We start from the raw sequence: 13025 nt of genomic DNA, 5'->3' as shown, positions 1-13025 counted from the left end.
CTCCACGTAACAAGCTATCCATGTTAACTCATGAGATGAGGGGAGCTGCTTTTTGCAGATACTTCTTACATAGAAAAAAAACCCATAAATTCCTGATCCAGGATGTTCAGACCGTGGATTTATGTTGATAGGAAATGACCAAAACAGTGATGTGATGTACTTCGCAGTTTTTGAACATGTGCATTTTGAACACATGCACTTTGAAATAGTTTAAATGTTTCCTTTGAATTATTCATCTGAATGATCCATTAGGGGAAAGCTCAGAAAAACAGCCACAGACTGAGTCCTTCAGCTATTTATTACAGCTGGAAGGATGCAAAAAGAATTTGTGCATTTAATTTCCTGAAGAAACAGATAGCATTCCCTTCCAAAGCCCTGTCTGCACGGACCATTTTTCTTCTGTGTAAAGAGCTGACAGCAATACGTTTCTGCAAAGTTTCCAAATGCTCTTACAAAAGACCGATTATCATAAATTTAGAATCTAGGTAAAGGGGGTAAATGAGGAAAATAAAAGACCACATCCCTTCAAGAACCTGCTACGAGTGTTCCTACTTTCTGTATTTGTTCAGCTATTTTCTTAAAAGGCTTTTTAAAAACCCGAAGTGCGATGGGTCTACACTTTCACTATATGTTTATGTATACATATATAATCTTATGTGTGTATGTGCATACATATGCATGTATCCATGTATCTATATAAATGCATATATATGCACATATACACATAAGATAAGAAATTAAGAACTTTTAAAATGTAAAACCCCAAAAGCACTCGAGTAGATTTTGCAAGAGGCATGATGCAATCCCATCCCTGGAGCAGGTTGGACAGGCACCTGACAGGAAAGGTTTATCCTGCGTTGATCCTGCTCGAGGACAGGGCAGGGAACGGGTGACTGTTGAAGATCCCTTCCAACTTTACCTTCTATGGACCTATGAAATCTGGAAGCATTTCCATACACTGATCTTAGCTCGGCTCTGCCAAGTCTGGCTGCCGAATGTGGTCATATATGAGAAAATCAGATAGCTGCACATCCGAGATATGCTGACATTCAAAATATGTATCTTTGTGGGAGAGCAAAGTGCAAATCCTTGAGAATGCTTTCCATTACAGAATTCATTTTCAGAAGGGTGTTGAAAATCTCCAGGAATTCTAGCAAATCCTGAAACATCTTTTAATATTCTTTATTAATAGAAAGTTTCTTTGAATTTGCAGCCCATGACATCACTTTATACACTGGGCTGGTGAAAGCTTCAACACAAACTATTCTAGTACCTTAAATTAGTTGGATAGCCATGCTACTTATAAATTCCTAGAAAGGTTCCCAAAAGGATCATGAATAGTAAAGAGCCACAGATCTCTTGGCATACCACTTCAACTTTCTGAACTTCACTATTTCACATGTACTAAATTGATTTCCAGGCAGCATGAAGGAATCCAAGCCTGAAATCTCATTTCAAAAGCCAATGGTATCCACTGTAGTTTGACAAAGATAACTTGTGCTCTTTTTATGCCTGTTGCTAAAGTCTTTAATTATTTGCTCTCTCCTACTTGCTCAAGACTCTCTCTATTCATCAGGACCAGGCAGCCTTGCAACAGGCACATGGGACCTGCAGTTCCAGTTTATAATCATTATCAGAAAGGAAGTCAAAGATAAATCACTTAAAAAGCAATCTGATTGACAGAGAAATGAAGCCTTTTGCTGAGAAAACAGCACAAAATTGTGTCCAATAACAGTCATGATTCACAGCCTGATTTTGACTCTAGTCATTAACAGCCATTAACAAAGCAATACAAAGCAGATGCGCCTGCTATTCCACAGAGATAACAACTCCATCTAGAGCACTGGGGACATCTCAGTGATGGCAGGATGGCACTGCGTGGTGCTCGGTGTGCCCACTGCCCACACTTGCCAGCTGGCACGAGAATCCCAATCACCAGCTACAGCCGGGACGGTCCCTCTGAGAACAGCAAATGCTCCTGCAATTGAGCGCTAAGGGGCTGGGATGCCGCGCTGCAGCCAGGAACTGGTATTGGATGTGACGGCTCCAAGATTGGCACAACATTTGCTAAATATTGCTGTGGGCTGGGAATAGAAGTGTTGCAAAATGAAGGCAATAGGCGATGTGATTAAAAATGTGATGAGTGATAAAGCACGGGAAAAACTGGCACTACCTTGACAGGTTTGAGGCTCATCTACCACTGAGCTTGCAAAGGGTCACATGAACTCATGCATGCAAAGGGTGCTCCAACACCAAAACAAAACTGTGGGCTGAATGTGGACTCAGTCTAAGCCTGAAGTAACTACACAAACAGACAACAGTGCAATTACTCCAGATTTGCACCACTATAGCTGACAGCAGAGTCCTCTTGCACGTGGCTTGTACCAGAGCGTGCATAGCCCAAGGGAGGATGGGTTATTTTTTAAAACAGAGACAGCAGGATCCCAGGCTCATACTGGGATATCACATACAGAGACATTAGAAAGCTGAGTTAAATGGGTATATCCCAAGGGCATACAATGAGACTCTGTAGGCCACACGCTGATTGCAGCCACGCTAGTGAACATCAGGAGTAACACTTCTGAAGATGCTGGAGTTAAACTGGTGCAAAGCTGAATCAAAGCTGGAACCTGAAGTTACAAACAGCAAAATAACTGCTAACCGACTGATATGTGTGATCACTGCTAAACACTGAGGGAAAATATGATCTCGGATGTTTCGTCTTCTTGTAGCCACTACAGAGGAGGGAACAGTGCGGGGACTGTTCATATGGCTACTTTGGAAGGAGGAGTTAGGGGGAACAGTCCACATGGTGTAAGAGAATGACAGGTTTGAGATTTGTTTGTTGCACTGGATACTCAAAATAGATGTTTTCTGTCCCTTCCAGTTTTACACCTACACATACAAAATTATTATATTTGATTTATCATTGGCCTTTTATGTGGAGAGTGTTGTGTCTACAGGAGATGAAAATGGGTAAATGGCAGCAGCTCTCTGCAGCACGGCTCATGAAGATCAGTGTAAAGCAAACTTCATTTCCTTGCAAACCACCTCTGGAACAACAGGACATTTTAATTTTGAAAGAAACTAGTGAGAGGAAAACTCAAATATCCTTCCTTTGTTTTCCTTTACTGCACCGACAGATATTCTGACTGCATCGTAAAAAAGGGGGAGGGGAAAAAGCAAAGTCCAGTGAAAAAGCCACAAAACATAATGATACAGAAGACCCCTATGCTTGAGTTCTCTTCCTGTGGTTTCTTTCAGGGGAGAACTCTTCTTATTACATGTTTATAAGTAAAATCCAATTACAAGTGTCTGGTAGCGTTAAATGAGTTGCGGAACACAAATAGGTTATACTAGTTTCTAGAAATGGCATGCTGATGCAACCCCTCTACCTGAGGAAAGGACAAACCGCATAAATGAAATTGAGATCAGGTCCAGCACCTTCAGATGCAAACTGATACATTCAAATGATGAATATTGCTCCGAGTGACAAATCACATCTACAGCAACGCAGTGCTCATGACTCTATGCAGAGGAACTTACTGCATCAGTAGATGATCTAAAATCTGGGCTAAACAGGAACCTTCATCAGTGCAGGTGACAGATAAAATTAGCATTGAGAAAACTGATGAAAACATAACAGTAAAGTCCCGAGATGAAAAATAGATTATCCACTGTCAGAGAGAACAATAGGCAAGACATAAAAACAGTTACAACGTGACAGCGCGTGTAGTGGAAGGAGCTAAGGAAGAAAATAGCAGTAGAAGAGAAACCAAACCCCCTTGGGGAAAACACAGTCATCAGGGACAAAAGGATGCAGACAGTAACACGAGGGGTGAAAAAAAGGAAAACTGAGGGATTGAGAGTAGAGCTATACAGCAGAAAGAAATGCTCCATGTGAGAATGACATTGGACAGCCAAGAAAATGAGAACTATCAGTATACAAAGACAGTTATTTAAGGGAGGTATACTAATATATGGCACCAAATATATCAAATACAAAAGTGTCTAGGAAAGGATCTCCTCTAACAAAAAAGACCACAACTGCCTGCCATACCTATTAAGTTTCTTAGATCAAGCAAGGAATGAATACCTTAAGCGGACAAGGAAGATTGCTTCTCAGAGAAGTCACCGTTGTACCTCTGGGCAAGGAGTGAGAAAAACAACACGCCAGCAAATATATATTTACTGATAGGATCTCAGAGGTAACTTCTGGCTAATTTTCTGTTAGTGCATAGCTGCTACTTCTTGCTAAGCAGCCCACTTTCTCGCAGAGATTCACAGCTCCAGGGAGGTTGGGTAGTCGCAGAGTTTGCAGGGTTCTCAATCAAACATTTTGCTTGCTATAGAGCAAAAGTGCTTACAAATCTTTTGTTAAATAAATATGAGAAAGTATACATTCCAGGAAATTGCATTCTGCTGAGAAACACTGCACGAGTGAAAAAGACGTTACATTCGGTGAGAAAATTATATGCTGCAAATAATTCATTCAACTATAATAAGTAGCCTCAAAAGAGGAGGTCAGTAAAATCCTGGTGAAGGATATTTTTTATCATCTATTTCATATTCATTTCCAGCGTAACTGTTGTTACTTTATGTGATACTATAACAACCACAGACAGTTGAAATAAAACAGAAAATGACAATGAACAGGTTCTCCATGGCGTTCAGTGCCATAAATTAACTTTAGGGGATATGCTTTATTTACTGTGGGTTTTTTGATATCCATGAAGCCCATCTAAGGCCAACACAAATTGCTAGGGAGGGGAGAGGGAGACAGAAAGCAGGTGGGGAGGTGGGGGAGAATAGGAAAATGTGACATTTTAAATCCAAAGGAAATTACAATATCTCAGTTTTCTCTCATTCCAAATGGAATTTATTAAACATTCTGGTTTTAAGAAAACAAAGACTGTTTTTCAAATGTCTGCTTTTTAATGTCTTTACGTTCTTAAAATATGAAACAGGGTGATATATGATGATAGTGTATTTCAACTGCTAATTGGTATATGGTGTGATGCAATATACATTTTGAAGCTGAATGGCATTTTAAAACATTGGAATACCTGATTCAATCAGTGACATTAAAAGACACATTTCCATTAGATTCTTTCTGAAATTGAGTTGTTCTTGCAGAACATTTCAATGCAGATGAAATGTATGCCTTTTTAGATAGAAAAATGTTCTCAGTGCATAGCCAGTTGTACTTGTTGAGTTTCACTGGCTTTACATCAGCCTTGCTGTACATGGCATGAGCTGTCTCACTGGACTCTCCTTCAGACAAAAGGGGAGCAATTTCCCAACGATGCTAACACGGGGCTTGCCCTGAGGGGAGGCTTTATGCCCACCCAGTCCTGCAGCACAGCTGGTGTGTGAGACATTGCATGGTCACTGACCACAGGGAGGAGGATTTACAAGTCAGGAGAAGTCAATGTCCTTTAGCACATTACATGAGGGGATGTCCCATTAATAAAGGAAATTCAGCTCTGTCAGCCTGTCCCCACTAGGCTGCCTGAGCTCAAGGGCTTTAATTTTCTCATACAAGAAACCAGCTGAAAGAAAAAAATGGAGTGCAGGGGGTCCGTGGGCAGAGTTGCCCGAGGAGGCCAAGCAGATGTCCCACCGTGCTCCAGGCTTGGCTGCCAGCATCCCGTGTACCCCATCAGCCCCTACAGGAGCAGCTTTTTAAACTTTTTTTTTTAAAAAAAAAGCCTTATTCCCCTACCTTGGTGAAGGTCAGGCAATCCTTGTCTTGATCTTTATCCTTTATTTCAAAGTCATAAAGTGCTTTGCCCTGAGGTGGAGCTTGCGGGAGGGGCTTGATACACTGGATGTAGCTGGCAGGGAAGAAGCCGTGGTTCCCATTGAGCTCCCCATGGTACCAGTTCTCGTCCACCTTCCGCCGTAGTATGATGATGTCCCCCTTGTTAAACTTGAGGTCACCAGGCTCTTTTCCCTCATACGTGTAGAGCGCTTTGCCATAGGGAAGCTGAGAAACACTCTGGGGAAACAAAATGTGCAACATCTTTAAGCAAACTGAAGCCATCTCCAATTTCCTTCTTAAAGTCACCTTCAGCCAGAAGCAAACTGATCATCCATGACCAAATTACCCCAATGACTACAGCTGACTGCTACATAACGCTATATCCTGGATCTTACAGGAAAACTAGGATGCATGTGACGGTAAGACTGAGAAGGTAAGTGTGTTACATCAGAGGAGGCACTGCAGTTCTCTTGAAGCTCAGCTGAAACCTGCGGTGCCTCTTGCACCATCAAGCAGCATCTGTTGATTTGCAAAATATCCTATGTAAGTAGGACTATGTGTTTAAACAAGTAAAACTCGACATGTCTAAAGGTAAAATATTAGACATTTTGACCTTCAGCATTGCTTTGGTTTCTGAGGCTCAGAAGATAAACAAAGCAAAACAAGCTTGAAGATTCACATGGTTCTAAAAGTTGGCAAGTTGAAAATTTTTCATCGCATTTGTTTGAGAAACTCCAAACATTTTTGAGTTTGAAGCTTTTAGTTTAGCTTTTGATTCTGTAACCAAATACTCTTACTTCTTTCAAAATCCCCAAGTCTCACGCTGTTCACTGAGGGCTACTGTAAACAGTTATAATATTCTTTGTTGCTTATGAATTAATGTCCCTGTGGAAAAGCAGAACAGGCAGAATGCCTCAAATCTTTCTTTTAGAACTAAAAACAGCTCTGAGGCTTTCACTCTCATTAAAAGAAAGAAACAAACTTTAAAAAAAATCACATCACAAGAGCAAAAAAGCCTAAAAAGTTAATAGTTCGGTGTGACAGAAAAGAGAAACCTGTTTGATGGAAATGACCTGATTGTGAAGAATTCTTCCCAGAGTTCACTTTGGCCTGGTGCAAGATTGTCTAATCCAGGCTGCGACTGCATGGACAATTTTTTGGAGGAAGTATTGGTTTATGCAGTCCTTGCACTTGCCCTCCCTGGATACTTGCTCCCCTTCTTGCTGAATCCCACAGAGCAGGGGGTAACTGTGTTGGACACAGCTGCAGGCTACCTTGGCCTTATAACAGGTCTTTGACCCATACTGGGGGAGAAAAGTTGTATCCCTGTACTGTCCTATGCCATTTTTTATTTTATTTAGCTTGAGCTAAGAATCAGCTTGCAAGCCTCAGCAGAAATATGCAGCAGCACATACCACAGGGGATGTTAAAGCGGTCCTGTAAAGTCAACCTTTCATAAAAGTCTTTTTTTCAGGGATGTATTTATAACAATGACGTGGTTTTCTGTTGCATATATATGCCTACGAGTAGTCTGTTGCCTGCTCTGTACACTGGTTGTCAATGGGGTATCCTACAGGGACAATGACAAAGTAAAGATATGTTTAATAACACACCCTGGTATTCCCCCAGGTGTTTCTTATGCCTGTACTTCTGGATGACATTCCTGTCGTAAGAATAGCACTTGGAAGCTTTCTGCAGGGAGAAGGTGGAGTGGCCCAACAGAAACACTCCATTGCTCCACCCCAGCCAGAAAACAAGATGCTGGGATGACTTTTTACGGTATTTGTTAAAGCAACAAGCAGAGACATTTTTTGATCCCGATGGGTGCATTAAATGGACCTTCTCTGGTAGGTCAGGTTTGATGCTCTTACAACTGTATCTTTCAGCAGGAGAAGGAGAAGCACCAGCCTGTCGCCTGCGCTGCCTGCCAGCGCAGCCTCCTCTGGCTGCTTCTGGGCACCAGATGGTTGCTGCAGCAGGCAGATACCACGCTGTTCAAAAAGTAAGTTTCTTGAGTGCACCTTCATACACAGGCATTAACTTACTCATTTTATGAGGAGGGGCTTTAGTAGCTGTGCAGGTGTTGGAAAGCATGTGCAACAGATCTTGTCTACACTACACAGTGAAGGAGGCAGTCAAACAGGCACAGCTCTACCGAGCACTATCTGTGCTGTCTGGACGGGAATTTAATTTCATTCAGATGTGTCCCCAGGTCTTGGTTTTCTCATTACCAATTTATAGTTCCTTCTTCTCTGTATTCTTTTGGATTTTGCTGTATCTGAATGAAGGTACCTAGTTAAAGACAAGTATTTTGGAAGCACCTCCAAACATAACAAAAAAAGTGTAAAATCAGAGAAGAAAATCAAAAGCCAGCTAACAAAGCATGCATCAAACAGTCTCTGCCAAATCAGTGGTAGCATCCTACTGATATTTTTCTCTCTGCCAGGATGGTTATTTCCATTGACACCAAAGCTTTGCCCTTCTCCCCAGCATTTTAAAGATGAAGCCTACAATACCATCAAACTCCTTAGGTAAGGCATAGATTGCATTACCTATTTGAAACTAGAAAAAAAATATTAAGCTGAAAAACTACGGAGCCTTGTAGTAATTTAGAAATAAAAGATTCATTACTCTAACTCATGCTGGGAGAAGACAATTTATCAAACACTGAGTAAGACTTCTGCCAGGTGTGCACTGAACCACTGCTGATCCAGGCACGCGCCTGGCAAGCACACTCTGTATCACTGATCCTAGTCGGGGCCTTCTTATTCCCAAGGTATTTGTAGCAATTCAAGGTCAGATCACTTTCTTTACTTTTTATCCACTTTCTCTTCCCAAGCCTCATTTTACTGTGTAAAAAGTCAACAGTCCCCAGAGCTACAGAAAAAGAAACTGGATTTTATTCAGTCTCACACATCATCAATGAAATTCTTATGCAACACATGCTGGGCTTTTATCGCTAATTAATTGAGACGGCTAGAAGATGATCCAGGTGCCTGTTTATACCTTCACCTGATGAAAATGCAGACTTTTAAGCAAAACAAACAACCTGCAAGACAAAAATTTTAGTTCGAAATCTGGCATTGTTTTATTTGGAGACCCTACTGTGGCACCCCAGGGAATTTGCAGTTTAGGTGCTTGTGTTCCTATTCTCTTTCATGGGCCTAGTTATGGACCATGTCGTCTGGGGACTGTCCTACACAGAGAAGATCTGTCCATGAGGTACTTAAACAACAACTGCCAGTGGGAAGGTGCTTCCAAAACAAAATGTTTCAATTATCAGCTACAGCTTTTCGAATTCTGAGCCACAGGTTTTAAACTAAAAAATCAGTAGAGGCATTTTTAAAAATGAACATGTTGTTTAGCGGAAAAGACATCCTCTGTAGAGGTTTGGTTAAGTGAGAAGGGGCACAATTTTGTGCCACTGAGCAGTCTGAGCAATCCAGGCTTTGAGCAAGGGTTAAGCCCAGAGCTAGCGACCTTGGACTCCCCTTGCACGGTGCAGAACAAAGAACCCCGTGGTGCCTGCTTCGCGGGAAGCAAAACTACATCCGGGAGGGGGGGTGCGGTCACGGGTCTGAATATGTAAACCTATGGACCAATCACAAGTGCGATCGGGGTGCGTGATTAACATATGCATAGTCTATATAACCACTGCTTTCTTTGTTAATAAACGAGAAGCTTCCATACTCACACTGAGACGGTGTAGTTTACTCCGGTCCATCCCCCAGCACCCGCGAGCGCGCCTCCCCCGGTTTTCCCCATACTACAATCCTCCTATTGAAAAATTGCTGCAATCAAGACATTTCCCAGCCTTTCCATAAGGCCAGAAGTACCCATTTTGATTTAAACATCCCAGGTAAAGCTTGAATTTACTGTGGCCCAGGCAGAGGTAAAGAAATAACGGAGTCCTCTAACCCTTTTCAAATAAAGCTACTTTTCCCATTCTAAAGCTCTAAGTGTCTGCTCCAATCAACCAAAGACAAAAATTCAATATCACAATTACCAAATAAAATCCAAAATAAACTCTTGAAGCTTCCTTGCTGACATTTTCTGGCCAAAAGGTCCAGCTTTCAGCGGACTTCCAGTCGTCAGATTATAATAATGAATCCTAGTCCCCAGGAAACAGATTTTGGGAAATTTCCCATTATTGTTCCTACTTTTGGTTAATCCATAAATGAGAAGCAAATCAGATTCAGAAAGCTCCTCTTAACTACACCTGATAGGAGGGAGCATTAAGCATATTTCAGAAATAGAAGAAAAATCATCACTGCTGCTGTTTACTAGTTGTAATGTCACTCCTCATCAACAGTTAGGTGATTCTTAGAAATCTTCCTATGATCCTATGATTACTTCTCTCTTTGGCAAATCTTTGTGCACTGCAGTTCTGGCCTAGTCACCCACCTTTTCTTCACTTGACTCCCCCAATTCAGAGGGAAGGGGATTGGCCAGGACTGACCTCCAACTCACAAGCAAACCCCCCAAGCCCTGCTGGGGAGCATGCCCTTCCCATTTTCTGTTCAAAATCTCTGCCCCATTTCCCCTCAGCTCTTTCTTTCATGCAATGGCATTTCAGTCAGACATCATCATCTTCAGCATGTCCAGGTGGTTCTTCTTGCAAAATCTTCTAATCTAAAACAGGCTGCAAAGTGTCGTTGAAGGGATCAGACTAAAGAAAAGCAGAGGCAGGCAATGGTTTTGGTGGAGAGCAGTGATAAGCACATAGGGATGTTCCTCCAGCAACTACAGGAGCACTTACACCTTCCTGTTGCTCCCTGCTTCAGCAGAGCAAACCCTCCTTACCCCTCCTCAGGTGCTCCTGCGCCTCGGCACCACTGCAGCAACAGCCAGGGGACACCACCGAGCCACCGCACTTCCCCCTCATCATCCTCTTCTTTCCTTGCTCCTCAGCCAAACCCCCTTCTCAGCCATGCTCCCATCTTGGGGTCCTCTGCAACACCACGTCCCAGGAGGCAAACTCCCTATCCCAGCCTGGCCCCAGCAGCATCTTGCTGCTCCTCCTCTCCCCACCGTGCCCGGCTCCACTATGGCCTCCCCAGGATCCAGGGACTGACATGGGAGCAGCCTGGCTGCCCCATGAGGAGCACGGCGGAGACCACCACCCCACTGTCTCCCTCCAAGTCAGCTCTTGACCTACCCTCCTGCTCTGAGGGACGCCTGCCATCACCCCCCTCCCCAGCTGCCATGAAATCTGGTCGGGCACAATGCAGGTGGACACAAAATTAAATGGCCTCCACATCGGACTGTATCAAGAAATCAATTTGCCCTGTTGATTTATTGTTAGGTTAACTGGAATTTGGCTATGAAGTGTATTAAATTTCAAAACTCTGTGTGGGCGTGTATAGAAATAAAGAATGTAAGAAAGAAAGGAAGGAAGGAAGGAAGGGATGAAGTCACAGCCAATGGCAATGACCAGCTTCTTTTTCCTGCCAGTAAATGTGTGTTGGCACAATGTTGAATATAGCCAAAGGTTTCTTTTCTATTTCAGCAATCAATACTGACGTAAAAGCCTGAAGCGTTAATATGCTGAAAACCCCTCTTGCAGAAGACTTAATGATATGTTGCCAACTCAATCATTCTGCATTTGTGTTTCAGCAATGTCAAATGGCAGCAGTTAAGCAGAAACCTGCTGGCAAATTGACAAACAACAGCCATGAAGCAATTAAGTGGCAACACTGGAGAATTTTTCATTATGTATCCTGAAGAACAAAAGGAAGGGAAAAAAAGCCAAACATGAGAATTTTTCATTATGTATCCTGAAGAACAAAAGGAAGGGAAAAAAAGCCAAACACTATTTCCAATAAACTCTCACAGTAGAAAGCTTTGTAGAGTGTGAGATGCACAGGTAGAGTAGGTCTTAAGTTTTCAGAAGTTATGGGAAAGAGACATTTTCCCAATATGCTTGAAAGCAATGCAAGTTCCAACACGGGTCAAAGCCTGCCAGCTTCTGTGTGTGACACTTGATGAAGGAGGTCACTGCTTAGAAAAAGGTCTGATGCTTGCCCAAAGTATGGTGAGGGTGCCTATAAAACAAACATACTTTTCCTACTTCACATTATTTGGGAAGGGAAAATAAAAGCTTCCCCATGCAACTAGTTTTTCTTGAAGGAGCAAACAGAGGCTGGATGTCTAAGATGAGTGTGCCTCCAGTTTCTGTGTCTGTGCACAACTCGGGACGGCGTACACCGAAGACAGCATCAAAGCCTCATGTGCAGAATCATCAGAGAGGCTGGTCAGATTTGCTGGCTCACAAACACTCAGGAGGAAAGCCCAAGACCATTCCTTGACATCGATACATTGCATTATATACGCAATCAAAAATAAAATATACAGGGGCAAGGCCTCCAGATACTAAACCCAGACAAAAATGCCATGATCCAACCCTTCTCTCAAATCAAGTTTGTGTTCAGACTCCTGAAACCCAAGAAATCTCTTGAGGCTCCAGCTACAACACCTCTCTGCAACAGCAGAGCAGAAGATTGTTTTTCTGCCGTGTGAAAGCCACATTAATACCAAAGGGTGATTTCCCTCACCCAAGCTCTTGCCTTGTGCAGCTCAAGCTGTGCACAGAAGGGAAACCTCAGCCTCTTTGCTGCAAGAGCTTCCCCTGCACATGGGAATCCCCCGCAAGAAGCAGGTGTGATGCTGCCCACCCTGTGGGGCAGCACCCTCACCTGACCCCTGTTTCAGGGGATGAAAGAATCGGGGAAATGCAAAAGGTGGTGGAGTGTTTAACTCCTCTTTCCTTCCGCTTCATGGGTCTTGTCCATAGTCAGAGCTAGAGGTGATGCAGGAATGGAGACAAACAGCTTCAGAACACACTGCTGGAACAGCCTGGTAAGAGCACTACTAGGGACAGTAATTTTTTTTTTTAGACTATACTTAAGTCTTTTTAGCAAAACACACTGGCATGTTGCTTGTTACAGTTCTTCAAATTTCTCCAACATATCTGTATTCCCTATCCTCCAAATATATATCTGAAGAGTCTGTTCCTCTGAATGAATGAATACACATTTATCTCCTTCATGAACTACTATCAAGTGTAAACATCTAAAGCAAATCAAAAGTCAATAAAGAAGAAAACACACAGAAAGGAAAAAGTAATGAAAAGATACATATCTCAGTGGTAAACTATAATTAAACACAAACTATTACTATAGAGCATAGATAATAATTAAAACACATACTGTTAATTTTTTGCTTCATTACTCTGAAGCATCACACATTGCTCTGAATATCC

At 42.4% G+C, this 13025-nt stretch overlaps 1 protein-coding gene across 1 annotated transcript in view; it reads right to left on the bottom strand.

Annotated features, from left to right (window-relative positions):
* The window catches only part of SH3RF3 (SH3 domain containing ring finger 3), a 271225-nt gene that overhangs the window by 87358 nt on the left and 170842 nt on the right, over window positions 1-13025 (bottom strand). Inside the window, exon 2 of the mRNA XM_068425367.1 lies at window positions 5726-6001. Coding sequence (XP_068281468.1) covers window positions 5726-6001 — 276 coding nt within the window. The remainder of the gene's footprint in view (window positions 1-5725; window positions 6002-13025) is intronic.

Source organism: Nyctibius grandis, chromosome 2 (genome assembly GCF_013368605.1).
Source record: "Nyctibius grandis isolate bNycGra1 chromosome 2, bNycGra1.pri, whole genome shotgun sequence".
In the NCBI taxonomy this organism is placed as follows: Eukaryota; Metazoa; Chordata; class Aves; order Nyctibiiformes; family Nyctibiidae; genus Nyctibius; species Nyctibius grandis.
Note: the sequence above shows the minus strand (reverse complement) of the source record. Positions and strands in the feature narration are given on the sequence as shown.